The sequence below is a fragment of the Antechinus flavipes genome, chromosome 4, assembly GCF_016432865.1.
Source record: "Antechinus flavipes isolate AdamAnt ecotype Samford, QLD, Australia chromosome 4, AdamAnt_v2, whole genome shotgun sequence".
Classification (NCBI taxonomy): domain Eukaryota; kingdom Metazoa; phylum Chordata; class Mammalia; order Dasyuromorphia; family Dasyuridae; genus Antechinus; species Antechinus flavipes.
Window position 1 is genome coordinate 261,267,458 of NC_067401.1, and position 16,535 is coordinate 261,283,992.

General features: G+C 35.8%; 1 protein-coding gene across 1 annotated transcript in view; it reads right to left on the minus strand.

The window, feature by feature from the left end:
• Positions 1-16,535, minus strand: part of MDN1 (midasin AAA ATPase 1) — a 178,833-nt gene that overhangs the window by 24,185 nt on the left and 138,113 nt on the right. The window contains 12 exon segments of the mRNA XM_051997401.1: positions 448-585; positions 3,784-3,945; positions 4,803-4,975; positions 5,189-5,344; positions 5,821-6,044; positions 6,316-6,819; positions 8,973-9,088; positions 10,771-10,876; positions 11,390-11,516; positions 12,506-12,652; positions 13,452-13,614; positions 15,927-16,122. Of these exon segments, the coding sequence (XP_051853361.1) occupies positions 448-585; positions 3,784-3,945; positions 4,803-4,975; positions 5,189-5,344; positions 5,821-6,044; positions 6,316-6,819; positions 8,973-9,088; positions 10,771-10,876; positions 11,390-11,516; positions 12,506-12,652; positions 13,452-13,614; positions 15,927-16,122 (2,212 nt within the window).

Sequence of the window (16,535 nt, forward strand, 5' to 3'; positions counted from 1 at the left end):
ACTGGTTTTTTCACCCTGAAGTTTTGACTCCAATAAAGAAAACTCCAGAATATTAAAAAAAAAAAAAAAAAAAAAGAAAGAAAAGATTCTTTAGCAAACAGCTTTTAGTAACAAAAGGCTACATGCCAACAGAACATTTGTTTCCTGTTGGAAGTAAATTTTAATAAAAGGTTATAACACAACTTCTTTTAGATTGGTTGAGTTTTTTCATAATTAAAAAAAAAAAAAAAGGAAAAAATACTCCATAAAGGACCTCAAAAACCACTGAGATTCCCAATAAAGATAAGCTCCAATACCAAAAAGCTCATTTGTTTTTCTTCAAATGGATAGGCAATAATCCAATGGCAAAGTGATAAGATTCCTTGTGACTAGCAAAAAAAAAATTGTTTTTCTAATGCTACCTATTAAGAAAGAAACACAGAGAGAAAAAGTAGACTTATCACATACCTGCTCTTCATTTTCTATTTGGTCACTCACATCCTTCAAGCCTTCACCCTCTCCAATTCCACCTCCTTCATAGTCATGGAATTCCGATGCTCCTTCTCCTGCACACTCTTCCATCAATTCTTTTGGGAGACAAAATCCCTTTCAAAAAACAGAAATATTAAAGAAGTAGTTAACTTAATTAAAGAACCAACAAAGAACCAGAAGAAAGGTCATTTATTTTCTCACTGTCACTGCCTACCTCCAATTTAATCATTTTATAGCCATTTCAGAAATTCTGTGAAAACTACTAACTGATTTAATTTGAAAAACTAAAAAGGAGTAGCTCTATTAAGTCTTCGTTTAATAAAATTCTGCTGTCCATCAAAGATTTTTTATGTGGATTAATGAAATTAATTTCCATAGAGACCTATTAAGTCGACACAACTTTTGAATCCAAAGGATAACACTTTGTCAAACACTACTATGCTGATTTATAACTCGGTTTCACTTAACATCATTCAAACTGGCAAAAATTAATCAACAATCAAAAACTGTAGAAAAATAAATACTAATAGAATCTTTGTGCAATTGTGATTTGAAGCCATTCTGAGGAACAATTAATTATGCTGAAAATTCATAAAACTTTTTATACCCACTGACCTACTGAGCCCATATCTAAATATGTAGCCTAAAGGAAGAAAGACAGGCAGGTCCTGTATGTCCCCAAATATTCACATAATAGTTTCTGTGGTAGCAAAAATATAACCCCATGTCAGCTTTTAAAGTTCTATACAATCTAGTCATACACTATCTTTCAGTCCCCTACTACCCCCCCTCCCCGCCCCCACTGATCTCTCCATATTTCACAAGTAACAACCCATCTCTCATTTCTTAGCTCCATAGCTTTGCACGGGCTGTTCTTTCTCACCTCTGTCTCAGAGAACCCTTTTCTTACATTTTTTGGTAACCTTTCCTGATTTCTTCAGCTATTAGCACCTTCCCTTTCAAACTACCTTATATCTACTTTGTGTTTCTTCTCTATTTACTTATGTAGGTCTTTGTTGTTTCCAGTTCCTTGTGAGTAGGAAGTATTTTTTACATTTTTATTTCCAATATCTAGCATAGTTCCATATAACAGACACTTGATAAATGCTTGTTGATTGATGGACTGATGAGCAAGAGGGACCTATATCATCGATGCATCCTTCTAAGTACAATATAAAAATATTTACCCAGTTGATGATGGAGGAATATCTAATATAGTCATAGACCAAACACTTAACTAGTCCTTTCTGAATCAAAAAATATTGCTCTCCTAAACAAAGCACAGATCTACCCCGATTAAGCAATTCATATTGGCACATAGTTACAGTTATGAAAAAAATCTCATGATGTGAATGAAGTTTGCTTTTTTCTTTCTTTTTTTGCTGAGACAATAGGGTTAAGTGACTTGCCCAGGGTCCCACAGCTAGGAAGAGTTAAGGGTCTGAAGCCAGAGTTGAACTTAGGTCCTCCTGACTTCAGGGCTGGTGCTCTATCCACTGCACCATCTAGCTGCCCTATGAATGAAATTTTAATAAGCAGCATACTCTAATGAATTACTCTTCTTTGATAAATAAAAGGTTTCCCTCCAATTTAATTTAGTCATATTTATGTTGAGATGACTTATCAGACTTATTACTTTGAATGAAAATAATCATTATACAGAATATTTTTCTCCAAAGCTGGAGTCTATAGTTCAATGGAATAGGCTTCTCCATTTTGAAACGTTATTACATTCCATGTGTTGCTAAGTCACTAGCTCTATGTTCTGCCCACACAATTTCAAACTATAATGTTAACAACAGATTTTTTATCTACTTGCTTTTTCCTCTGTGGTTAGGCTGAACTGTCTGGGGTGATTATGAGTCTCCTGAAGTAAGCTCTGTAATGTTGGGAGCTTGGTATAATCAGCATAAGTGACAGCACCAGAAAGAACTAATCATCATTTCAAAGGATCTTTCAATTTAGAATCTGCACAGGGAAATTTTTCATGACAATAAACACCTTTGATGAGCAGGCATTTATTTGTTTCTTTTCTTTTTAATTTTTGAGGCAAATGGGGTTAAGTGACTTGCCCAGAGTCATTGAGCTAGTAAGTGTTAAGTGTCTGTTTGAAGTCAGGTCCTCCTGACTCCAGGGCCAGTGCTCTATCCACTATGCAACTAGCTATCCTCATCTCTTTGTTTTATGTCTTATTTGTTATTAATAAAAAGGTTGTACAAAGTTACCTCTGATGTTGCATATTTTCAAGGAATTTTTTGTAATTATGACAATGATTGGAAAAAATCTTGCTTAAGGCAGAGCCGGTTAGAGCAGCATTTTGTTCAATTGTAAATTTTTGTTTTCCACTGAAATCTATAGTTAAACAATACACTCAGTGAGATCTTGTATTCTCTAAAACTTTCCATCAACTGTGTGATAGTAACTGTCTGCTATAACTTGTTCCCTTCTTATGTCTTCAATGATGCCGTCGATACAAGTGCAAATTATTCTTATAAAGATTTTGAAGAGATAGGAAAAAAAGGCAAATGAATAATGAAGACATTGCAAATAGACAAGTCTGGAGTTAAATAAAGAAAGGAGTACTGGTTGGATCGCATTTTGAAAATTGTACAGAGCTTTTTAGTAACTCTATTCTTCTCAGAGAAACAAAAGCCCATCTTTGTAAAATCAGTACTCTTCTCCTGATATTATATGATATTCATGATAAACATGAATGCCACAATTTCCAAAGAATTAAAGTTATAGGCCACCTAAAGAGGAATTAGTAGTGGGTGTTAATAATCTACAAAATATTACCAAAATAAGAACTGTGCACAAAAAGCAGAATAAAGACTATCTGCTAGACAAGAAGATGGTAGGTAGGTCAGTAGGAAGATTCAAGAAACAGATGGACAGTCCAAGAGTTCTACAAGTATCCATATAATCCTAAAATGTCTATATGGATAGACACTTGTGAAAGACTTATGGAAGGATAAAGGACAATGATAGAATTAGAAAGTGTGGATGGCTGGTGATTTGCACCATAAGATATACTTAAGTTTCAAAAAACAACAAATGAGAAAAAAGCATTCATTCCAATGGGGTCTCCAGGTTCTATGAATGCTTATGTATGAATTCTAATGGATTTAACAAAATATAATTAAAAGAGAAAAGATTCTTTGGGAAAAAAATCACTCGACAGAGGCAATGGTCTCCTGAGTATAATATAATTCTTCCAGTTACTTTGTTAAAGTCTACCAAATAAAAACTAATTCTAAGGTTTTTGAACATTGGGGTCTCTTCTGACCTAAGTGGTCTCCAAATGCGGCTTACCTTCTGACCAAGTTCAGAGAAGACATGAGTGAGCACAGAGAGCAATTTCCCAGTGCTTCGGTGAGTTGCCAAGGACACTGTCAGGTGAAACAGGACAAGATCTGAATACCTGGAAAGCATGGGCATGAGGCGTACCAACAAGGAACAGGCTTGATTGAAGAACTATATGTTCAAACAAACAAATATGTTCAGTGACAAGTGCCTTGTTTTGACAAAACAATAGCAATGATTCACAATTCAAATCATAATCTTGGACAGGAACCTGGGGTACTGTCAGTATGTGTCAAAGACAAGACTTGAATACAGATAGCCTTAATGCTAAAGTCAGCCCTCTGTAAAATATTAAATACCGCCTCTCCAATGGTACAATAAAACATAAAATTTTGCAAAACAAATACAAGATTGCTACTGAGATAATCAACTTCTCATAGTTTAGGTTATTATGGAATAACTGAAATTTTTAATTTATTAGTTAAAATATGTTAATATTATACACTATTCGTTTAGCATAGGAATAATTATTAGTAGTAAAAATAACTTCATATATACTTGTTGAATGTTAATATTTGATGGGAATTATTTTTGTCTAGATCTGTAACAATATATGAAACTCTTTTCTATCAATGTTGATAGGCCCCTATTTTTCAAGTTCTAGTCTTAACAGAGTTCTCTGGGGCAATAAGGAGTTGAGTAACTTATTCCATGGTCACACCAAGTACTCCTATTCTCACAAAGGAAATCAAATATTGCATGAATAAAACCTAACTGAAGATGGTCTAGCTTTCTGGTATTCAAAATTGCTTTTTCCTTTTTTCAGGCATCTACTTCCAAATAAATCAAAGTATCCACATATCAAAACCAGTCAATAATTTGTCATGAACAAAATCAGGGCAATTTCTCCACTATGCCATCTTGAAGACTGTCAAGGTGGTCTACTGGAGATCAGATGGAGTCAGAAGCTTTGTGCCACTAGAACAGTCTGTAAATATATAAAATATATACTTAAAGAGCTAACTTACATTGTGCTTCTCTGTTGTACAGTCCTCACCATAAGATTTCAGCCTCTCCAAGAGCTCAGAAATAGCTGAGATTATTTTTTGCACATGGAGAGAACTCACATCAGCCCAGAAGTCATCTTCTAGGAGCTTTGTTAGATGTCCAGATTGTACTTTCTCCACTGAGTCTGTTGTTTCTTTGGTGGTATAAAAGAAAAACACCATTAGTGGAAGAAAGCCATACATATACCAAAATCCAATCTGTAGAAAATCATGGAGCCAGTGAGATAAGAAATCAATAGGTATCAAACTAACAAGAATCAATGTAATTTGAGACTTTTCATTAAAGAATTTTCTTTTACATAATTTTTACTCCACATGAAATTAATCTTTCCCTCATATAAACTTACCACTCTCCTCTTGGTGGGTTACTTGTTCTTTGTCATTTTTTATCTTTTGATTGTTTCTCTCTGCTAAACTCTGAGTGGCAAAGAGGATAGCCTGGATGGCAACCTCCATTTGTGCTGAGAAATCCTCCACAAATCCTTCATCCAATATATGGTTGCCTTGTGAAATAAAAGATAATGAATTGTTTGTACAAAAACTCTATTGGAGGGGCAGGAATGTCATGAAAATGTGTGCAGAAATATGAGATGCTTGGTAAACAACACAAATCTTGGCCAAATTTCTGCACTAAGCTTTCAGTCTGAAAAAGGCAATATTCCTAACCAACTCCTGCAGTCCTGTTATTTCACACTACCATGATTTATATTCTCTAAGACAATTAACAGGCAACATTCTAGCAGATAGGCAGGAAAGCTGAAAAGCGAGGTAACAAAGCCTTTACAAATTTTGGCCTGGGTATATTAAACTCTTTTCCTTCCAAGCTACAGTATTTCTTCTGATGTAATCTAAATTTGAATTAACATTAATCTGGGGTTGAATAAACATTTGTAGAGCAAAAGTTAATGCAACTACTGCTTTAGGCTTCCCACTCTTTCCCCCAAAAATCAAAAGTCAAGTAGAAAAATTATCCTTTCACCTTGTTTGGAGGAAGTAAGGAGATGTGTTTTCCAGTCAGTGAAATCAGTTGTGGCTTTATCAATTTCTCCTCTAATATATTCCAGACTCCTGACTAATGTGATTTGCTGTGCAATTTGCTCAGCCTGTGTCCCTGGAAGAATGAACAAGGACTCTAGGTCCTGCAATTGAGCTGAGACTTTGGACATGCAACTCAGCCCAGCAGAGCATACTTCAAAATGTTTCCTGCAACAATATAGAAACATTGTAAAAGTTGAAAGAGACATGAGAGAAAACAAACTTTCCCAAACCAGATAACGCCCATATTATTTTCTGACTAGATATGATATTTAAGGCATGTGTTTTTATATGTCATCTTCTACAATTAATCCAGCAAACCAGAACTAAATGAGTTCAAAGCAAAAATTTTGCATATCTGTAAATTCCAAATTTTTTTCTATGAATGATAGCTTTTAATTGTACAGTGAGCTATGTTACCATAGCCCCACCCACTCACCAAGAATGAAAGAGAGTTTCACAAGCCTGCTGCCTAATTTTGTCCACTTCAGCTTTCACAGCTTTAATGGATGTTAGCATCTCAGTCACTCTTGTCACTGACTGCTGCCATAAGTCATCTAATTTCCGCATTCGACAACCAGGGGGCAGGTACTCTCCAGACACGGGAGATGGGCAGTTCAGTTCAATTGGGATCATGTTAGGCATTGCCCCAGAAGCCTCTCCCAGAGTGGAATTGGTTACTTCTGAAGAATAGTTTTTCCCAGAGTAGGGAGTGGGAAGCTCATCCCCCACACTTTTGTCATCCACCTCACTAAGAGATTGCTCCATTGGACAGCACTGAAGAAACCAGGAAAGCTGCTCTAGCAGTATCATGCTTTGCATGGACAAATGCTGTAGTTTTTCAGTCCATTGCTGAATACCATCTTGAGGTGGGAAAGCAACATGATAGCCATGAGACCCGGGCAGTCTGGAATGAATTTCCTGCACACAACTGAGAAGGTTCCTATTGGAAAGAAATCAACCAAAAGAACATATTTAAATAGTTCTTCAAATTCCAGTTTAACAAACATTTATTAATGCAGACTAAATGTATAGCAGATTTTACAAAGGGATGGACTTATACGCTCTAGGGTGGAGGCTCTTCCATTTGAGCAGAACATTAAATGATTTGTGGGAGTTTGAAAGTCTACTCTCAAATTTAAAGATGAATTTTCTTTTTTTTTTTTTAAATTATAGCTTTTTATTTACAAGTTATATGCATGGGTAATTTTTTAGCATTGACAATTGCAAGACCTTTTGTTCCAACTTTTCCCTTCCTTCCTCCCACTCCTTCCCCCAGATGGCAGGTTGACCAATACATGTTAAATATGTTGAAGTATAAGTTAAATACAATATATGTATACATGTCCAAACAGTTATTTTGCTGTAAAAAAGAATCAGACTTTGAAATAGAGTACAATTAGCCTGTAAAAGAAATAAAAAATTCAGGCAGACAAAAATAGAGGGATTAGGAATTCTATTTAGGGGTTCATAGTCATCTCCCAGAGTTCTTTCGCTGGGTGCAATTGGTTCAATTCATTACTGCTCTATTGGAACTGATTTGGTTCATCTCATTGTTGAAGAGGGCCATGTCCATCAGAATTGATCATCATACAATATTGTTGTTGAAGAATATAATGATCTCCTGATCCTGCTCATTTCAATCAGTATTAGTTCATGTAAGTCTCTCCAGGCCTTTCTGAAACCAACCTGCTGGTCATTTCTTATAGAACAATAATATTCCATAATATTTATATACCACAATTTATTCAGCCATTCTCCAGTTGATGGGCATCCACTCAGTTTCCAATTTCTGGCCACTACAAAGAGGGCTGCCACAAACATTCTTGCACATACAGGTGCCTTTCCCTTCTTTAAAATCTCTTTGGGGTATAAGCCCAGTAGTAACACTGCTGGATTAAAGGTATGCACAATTTCATAACTTTTTGAGCATAGTTCCAAATCATTCTCCAGAATGGCTAGATGTATTTACAATTCCACCAACAATGTATCAGTGCCCCAGTTTTCCCACATCCCCTTCAACATTCCGCATTATCTTTCCTTATCATTTTAGCCAATCTGACAGGTGTGTAGTGGTATCTCAGAATTATTAAAGATGAATTTTCAAAACTAAATGCTTGCTTACTTGCTCCCATAAACAACCTCCTAGAGACTAGAAACTATTGTTCCTTGAGAAAATATCTGGGGTTCCTTTTTTATGAAATGAAAAAGAGATACTGAGAACTCCTATTTAAAATAAATACTTAGGTTACTCTGCTAAAGAATTTATCATGGATAGTGAGAGGTCATGGCTGAAAAAAAAAAAAATTACTATATACCAAGGACAACCTCCTGACCAAGAATATACAATTTACTGTGATCTTCCCTAAAGTGCAAACACCTGTGACTGCTAAAAACTCTGAAGTAAAAGAGCAGCCAATTGCTGCTTGGTCTCACAAAGGTACAGGGTTGCTTTAAACTCTGACTCTGATACTACGGATGTAGATGTGGCCACGTCACTAAAGTTCCTGTTACTCAAACTTCCCCATCTGTAAGATGGGGTAATAAAACTTACTACTGCACCAGATTGTTGTTGGGAAAAGACTTTTAAAATCTAAAGGTTCTATATAAACGTGAATTTTATTTACTACTTTTACTAGTAATAAACAAAACCAAGCTTTGGCAATCTGATCTCTAGAATATGGTTTGTTGTCAATCATCCTAAAACTATAAAATTATGATATTAACCATGAAAACATTTAGCAATGGGAAAGGTCTCAATCTAACTCACTAATGCTGTCATTTCACTTTCAACTCAGAGCACTTCTAAGCAGGCCTCCTTTAACTAAAAGTCTCTAACATGACTACAAACTTTTCACAAGGAAACACAGACTATTCATTTTAAGCAAGCATATTCACCTTACTGGAACACAATAAATTAAGCCTCACCTTTCCTGTACTTAACTATCAGGCTTTTATTTAGGAAAAGTTCCATTTTTGTTACCAGCCCTCACAAATTTGAGATGATTTAATCTGTGGACTAAATATATCATTCTTTCCTACTCAATCTAAAAGAGCAAACTCAATACTACCATCACCACCCAAAGTGGGCAATACCTGAGAATAATCCATTGTTCTGTCAGAGCTGTCAGTGAGCTCCTCTGGTGGATAAGTGTCTTCATGAGATGTGCTGAGAATCCCTTACATCGGTCAATGATACTCACTCCAATCTCCTGCAGTAGGGGGGGAGGGAAGGGATGTGTTAAGAAGGTAAGGCAGTACACAAAAAGAATAACAATAGAGTCTTACACAGAGGCCATTTTTGCTCTTTCTCACATGAGACATTCCCATTGCCTGTTTCTCTGCTTTTGGAACTGGCTTTTCTCCATGCTTGTGATACACACCTCCTCAATTCAATCTTTTGGAAATCCTTTTCCCTGCAAAATTCTATTCAAGTTGCAGCTAGATGGAGCAGTAGACAAGAGCACCATCCCTGAAGTCAGAAGGACCTGAGTTCAAATCTGGCCTCAAACACTTAACACTTCTTAGCTGTGTGACCCTGGGCAAGTCACTTAACCCCAATTGCCTCAGCAAAAAAAAAAAAAAAAAAAAAAAAAAAAATCTCTATTCAAGTATTGAATATGAAATCTTTCCTGATCTCCCTGTTTGCATTTTTCCTGTAAAATGGTCTTATACTTATTTAGCATATACAAACTGTTTTTACTCTGAGTAAATTTGCTGGCAAATGGCAGGACCCCATGCTAGCCCCAGATCTAGATACTGAAGCCACTCTGGCTATGGGGATTCCTCAACACTGAAGCACCAAAGAGCCATGGAGGGGACAGGGTCACACCTCAAGGAAAAAGAAAGAAGAAGATCTGTGGAACAGTCAAATTATGTTAACCTAGAACTGCATTTTGCAAACAGATCCATATGAAGGTCAAATTTAATAACTGCTAGAATATTAAAGAATGGATTTGTCTCCTCTCAAATTATATAAATTAACAACAAGGACTGCCTTTTATATTCCCTAGACTCTGGTTCAGGACCTGGCACATGGCAGGAACTTCATCAGTATTAGCAGATGGACAAACTGATAGGCCATGCTGTTTCAATCAGATCTGGTTTCTCCAAAGCATGCATGTCTCTGTCTTATCTTCTCCCTCCTCTCCTCTTTCCCTTCTCCTTTCCTTTTTCCTCCTTTCTTTTCCTTCTCCCCCACCTCCTCTGTCTTTGTCTCTCTGTGTCTCTCCCTGCCTCTGTCTCATACTCTTAATCAAGAATGATTATCAATCCTACTCTTAAATAACAGGATGGGCAAAGTAATAAAAACAATGTGAGCAATGAATAAAATATGATGACTTAAAGGAACTCTGAAAATAATTTTTTTCACATAGGCACATATTTAGTATGGTCATTTTTAATCATTTTTCCATGCATATATGTACATTTCCATCTCTTCATTTCAAAAAGAGCTAACTTGGAGACTATATCTGACCCAATATAGTAAATAAAGTGATGTTTAAGATAGTTCTGCTGTCAGCCTGATTCACAGGAAGATTTTCTGCAAGCTTATTGATAGCTACCTGATTATCGTTGCCTCCACTTCCAGTGTATAATTAGAAAAGTTTTAAAAATAAATTTCATAGGGGGCAGATAGATGGCACAGTGAATAGAAAACTGGCCTTGGAGTTAGGAGAACCTGAGTTCAAATGTGATCTCAGATACTTGACAACTCTGTGTGACCTTGGGCAAGTCACTTAACCCTGACTGCCTCAGAAATGAATGAATTCCACAGAAATGACATCAAAATCATTATCTACTGAAAAACATCTTTGTAAGTCTACCTCTGAGAGGCTTAAAACAATAAGAAAACCTGTGTTTTTCATTCTAGCTATGATCTTTCCTCTTTTACCTTTGAAGGTTGCAAAAAAGCCGCTTGAAGTCTTAAGTGGCGAGCAAGTGATCGATAAAAATATTTCTGGCACCCATCCCAGGAAGAAGAGATTTCTGCAAGTAACCTGGAAGAGAGGAAGTATGCTTATGTTCCTAAAGCCACAGTCCAGGTCTTGGAGTAGGTTCCAAGCCAAGTAATCAAAAAGTCCAGTTATAACTAATAGCCAACTGTCTGGATTCATTTATTCTCTCAATAAATAGGTACCTTCTGTGTGCTTAGCATTTTGTATAACAATCATGGAAACAAAAGTGGAAGTCACAGTTGTTGCTCTAAATGAACTTATTATCTTGCTAATGTTCTCTGCATTATAATTATTATCATTTCTAAGGTTAACAAATGTCAAAAAATTACTTAAAAATAAAGAAGTTTAGAGGAATACAGATGGTTTTACTATAAAACAAAGCATCTTAAAAGATGGATAGTTCTGCAAAAACACTTAGGATTTTGAAGAGAAATACAGAACTAATAGGGTAGAGGAGAAGATAGTGGTAAGAATTCCTGAGAAGACAACTTAATCATTTGAACAGAATACATGTTCAAGTATAATTCATAGCCAAATTCTAACCAAAGTACAAACCTTGCATCTGATCCCTGTGTGTTGCCAACAATAGAAAGTGCACTGTGAAGATCTAATGGGTGCAAATGAAGAATATTTTGAAGGTCTTTGGAACGAGCCCAAGTAAGGCCTTTACGATAGGACAAACCTTAAAAAACAAATTTTTATTATGAGTTTAAGAAAATAAAAATCATCAAACATTCTTAATCCAGTTCCTCAGCTGTTCATGCTTTAGTAAAGTAAAAAGTAAAAGAAAAGTAGAGAGCTGCCCACAGAAAATTGAAATTGAGTACAAAAATCTAACAATATTACTGTTCAATGATTTGTAGACCATTACCTGTCATCACATACCCCCACACTCTCAGCCCTTGAGTTATTTAATCTCTTTCTTTGGGAGAAGTGGGAAGAGTGTGGAATGGGATGTTTATAACCTGTCATTTCACTGGCAGAAGGATTTTCTGATGAGGAAGATATTTATCAATGCAGATAAGCAACAGTATTTTTTTTAATTGAAAATTTCTTAAATTAATAATGATTCCTTATCTTTCCTTCCTACCTCTCCTCGCTAAAAAAAGAAAACTCTTGAACACATATGCATAGACAAACAAAAAAAATCATATATGTTTGTTCTCCACCTTGAGTCCATCACCTATGAATCAATGCCCATATATAACCATTGTCCTCTGAAATCATGATTGGTCATTACTTTGATGAGAGTTCTTAAATTGTTTGAGGTTGTTAACAAATATTTATTAAGAGTCTTTGTACTGCAGTATACCTCAGATAGAGGTTATTCCAGGAACTGTATAATCCTCCTGGCCACTGTTGTCCATATAACTCATGGCAAAGAACTGCACATTGTCACTGCAATTAAAGAGGTTTTAAAGAAGACCTGGGGCACTGAGAGATCAAATAAGTTGCCCAGAGTGACTGAGACAATATATTTATGAGTCAAGACCCTCAGCTAAGTGTTATGAATTCCAAGGCCATTCCTCTATCTATTACACAACACTGATTTTCTTTGTGCATGTATATATGCATACACCCACACACTCTCATACACTTTTCATATATATACACTAACAAAAAGGATTAAATGTACTAGAGAAATATAGTTTCCTTTTAATGAAGACTCACCAATTTTCATGAGATACTTAAAGAGCTCTGATAGGGCCCGCTGCTTCTGCAAAAGAATGTGTTTAACTTCTGATTTTTGTTTTTCCTTGTCCATATTTGGGTCCACAGTTAAGCCCTGTAGTTCACATATAGAGGAAATGACATCACCTGTAGGGAGAGAAGCAGAGAAAGACAATATAACTGAAGGCTTAAGCTTGTTTGAGCTAAGGAGAAGTGAATGCTTAAAGGAGCAACAGAAGTTCCATTTGTATGAATTAATGTGCAAAGAAGTATGAAACACTGAGAAACCTGAGAACTCTGATCAATATAATAATGAATTATGATTTCAAAGGATTTAATGGTAAAAAGGTTTATGGAAGAATATGGAGAACAGATGTGGAATGAAGCATGTATTTTAAGACATAGCCAATATGTATATGTGTGTGTTATATGTTATGTGGGTGTTCATATATACTCTGTGGTAAGGGAGAGTTGGGTAGAGTCAGTGGCAAGTGACAGTAATATGAAAAAGAAAGAAAAGAGAAGACCCTTAAAATATAAAAGAGACAAGTATTTCCTGAAGACCTAGAGCCCAAATCTCACTACCAAGTCCTACCTGAAAAGAAAAGGACAAAAGCTAATTCACTACCAAGCAATGAAGTATGCTTTTATTATAATTTAGAGATTGGTACTCTTTTGTTGTTCTAAACAGAGAGATCCCAAAACTACCACTTATTTCACTTTTATGAGGGCCCCCCATTGCTCCTCCTTTCTTTAAATTGTTTAGTTGACAAAAATTAATCAATTGCATTGACAAGGGTCTCTAAAAAATACAGAAAAGCAGCAGAACCTGTCCTGCAACAAATAAACCAAAAAAAAAAAAAAAAAAAAACCCCAAAACCCACTGTTTTTCTGAATTTCCTAACCATAAAATCCACCTTACTGCTGTGGGCACCTACTTACACACCTGTAAACTCATCAAGGTTCTCCACAAGGCCAGGCAAGGGGCTCTGCTTTATGACTGTAATACATATCTTCTTCATTCGTTTGGTGAGCTTTGGCAAACGGCTCTGCAGTAACCCCTCCGAGAAGAAAGTTATGATGTCTTGGCAAGCATCAGGAAGCACAGTCTGCAAAACAAAGGTGGAAATTTGCATTAAGCAGATCATAAGCAGATCACAACCAGCTAGCAATAAAGTGCTATCAAATTCACAAGTCTCAAGTGTTAAATACCACTAGCACCTCTGATGTCTTAGGGATATAAATATGTCAGTTTCTTAAGTATAGGGGGTAAAAGCAAGTAAGAAAATCACAATGTGTGTCTCTTGACCTAGAAACGCAGACATACAGTAGTGGATGCTATTTAGACATGGTATTCTTACACCATGAATCTTCAGGACTGTAAACATAAATATTGACACAATGATTACCTTGAACAAAAAAAGGAATTGGATGAAAGCATTTTTTTCCTCCAAAAATGCTAAAAGAAACCTATGATATTACTTTCAGTGTTAAAATAACTAGACTTTGAGATAGAAAGATCTCAGTATGTATCTAGCCCAAGCCTTCTTTTTTATGGATAAGATCTGACTAAATGGTGCAGTCCCTACAATATTGGACTTAGGAAGCAGGGGAAGACTTATTCTAACTGGCTCTGTGAAAGATAAGTAATTTATTCATCTCTGCCTCTGTTTTTTCATCTGCAAAACAGGGGTGATGATAATAATAATGCTTATGTCACAGGGCAATTGGAAAGATCAGATGAAAAAACATACATAAAGCAAAAGCACCATCAAACATTAGGAGTACTATATACATACTAGCTTATTATTATTTTTTTGTTGTTCTTATCCCTAGCCATGGTCACAAGGGCAGTAAGCAGGAGAGTCAGGATTCAATCTCAGGTCTTCTGACTATAAATTCAGCATTCTTTTATCTTTCTAATTGCCTCATGGCCTCTGAAATAAAGCGATCCATCAAGAGGTCAAATGAATGACTTAAGTATTATTAGCAACACCACTCTAAATAACTAAGCCAATGTGTTGTGCTTTGTTGGGGGTTGGGAGATGTTTTTGAAAGCTAGGCAGATTTATATTAAAGCATTTATATGCTTAACTAAAATGTTATCTGTGCTTTTCGAAAAACCAGTTTCAGTTATCAAGTCTCTCAATATGAGACACAGAAGTATCTGTTAGAGTAGAGTCTTTTTTAGAATTAAAATTCTAAAATGGACATATGGTAATCAAAATCTCTGCCTGATGGCTCAGAGATAACAAACAAGTATAGAAATGGGGTAACCTGTTAAACATAGGCATTAGTGAATCCATTGAAAAATTAAGCTCTGAACATGGAAGATGTTCATGAATTCATGCAGACTAAAATAAACAGCCAAGAAATGAACATATAAAACTAATATATGCATTTTTGGGGGTTAGGAAGGGAGGAAGGAATGGAAAACCAAAGATGCAGACAAAATCTGATTAACTGCTATAACTTAAGAGAACAGAAGCTCTTGGTACAGAACGTCACAGACACTATTAGATAAGGTTACTATGCTCCTTGATTTTGCTTAAATATTTTTCTTTGTTACATGAGAAGACTGAGTTGGGGTGGGAAGGGAAAGAGGAGGGCCATAAGGAAATGAATGGTATAAACACTCAGGAGAAATCAATCAAATTGAGGTAAGCAAGATTAATTTAGAATTTTCTACTTTCCACAAACCTCCCAAGTTGGAAGGCAGCATCTAACAAAAAGACTATCTATCTCCTCTTTGGTGTCAGATTTTTAAATTCTTCTTTCTTCTGGCTCTCCTTACAATTCTGTGGAGAAGATACAGGGGAATGAGGAACACTTGACAGCCCAAGTGAACAAGTACTGACTGAAGTGCACGCTGGTACAAGGTATTTGTAACCATGAAAATAACAAAAACAAAATGAGAAACTGCCCCAGATATCCAAGAGCGTCCTGATAAAGTGATTTTCCAGCATGTAAACAAAGGATGATTTGAGAGGAGAGAGAGAAAACTCTAAATGGAAGGGAAAAGGCTTCTAGTATGAAGTGGCACATAAGCTGAGCCCTGAAGGGCCCTTCAATTTGAAACAAAATGACCTTCTGGGATACTTTTACTGATATTTTGGAAGAGCCCAAAACAGTGGAATAAACACTACCATGGATAACTGAGTACTCCATAAGCTAAACTGTTAAGCCGACTCATGTTTCTATGCCAAGACTGAACTTTCCAGCAGCTATGTCTCACTGCTCTGCCGTATCAATCCTTTAGTTGGACAAACAACCAAAACTTAAAAACTTCTTTACAATACTGCGAAAGCTCTAATTGTCCTGTTTGAGTTATGAAGAAAACTCCATAGATATCAGGAATCTGTCATTCCAAAAAAGTAAGAAATGAATAGAAAATTTCCCAGAAGTCGGTGAATATACATACCTGGGTACTACCTGGTCTGGCTACAAGAGTTTCCACCAGCAGTCTGTTCAGACTCTGAATTGGAGTTTTCTCCCCATCTGTTGCTGATTGCTTATGTAGACAGTCTAGCTGCTCTTCTTGGGTACTTTCCACCAAGGAAAGCCTACAGGGTTCACTCAAGACAGCTTCAAATTTCTTCATGAACTTAAAGAGGGTCCTGACCAAAACCAATGATAGCAATTAGGGGATAAGTAAACATGATTTGAAATAGAAGAGTACTTAAAAATCTTTATTGAAATTAACATACATGTCCTTTTACATTGACATTTTATTTCTATTTTATTAAAAAAATAGTATTCTTTTACTTTCTAGAGGCAAATACCAAGTCAGGAGTTTTTAATTTTGGATCTTATGCATGTTGCTATGTATTTTTTTTTTAATTTTGTAACAACTTCAAAAATACTGATTTCCTTCATAATTTTATTATATGTATTCTTTTATGCATACAAAAACATTATTCTGAGAAAGGATCTACAAGCATCATCAGATTGCCAAAGGGTTTAATGATACAAATTAGAATCTCTGTAGTAGGCACTTAAAGCATGATGTACTAACAAAAACAGAATCTAG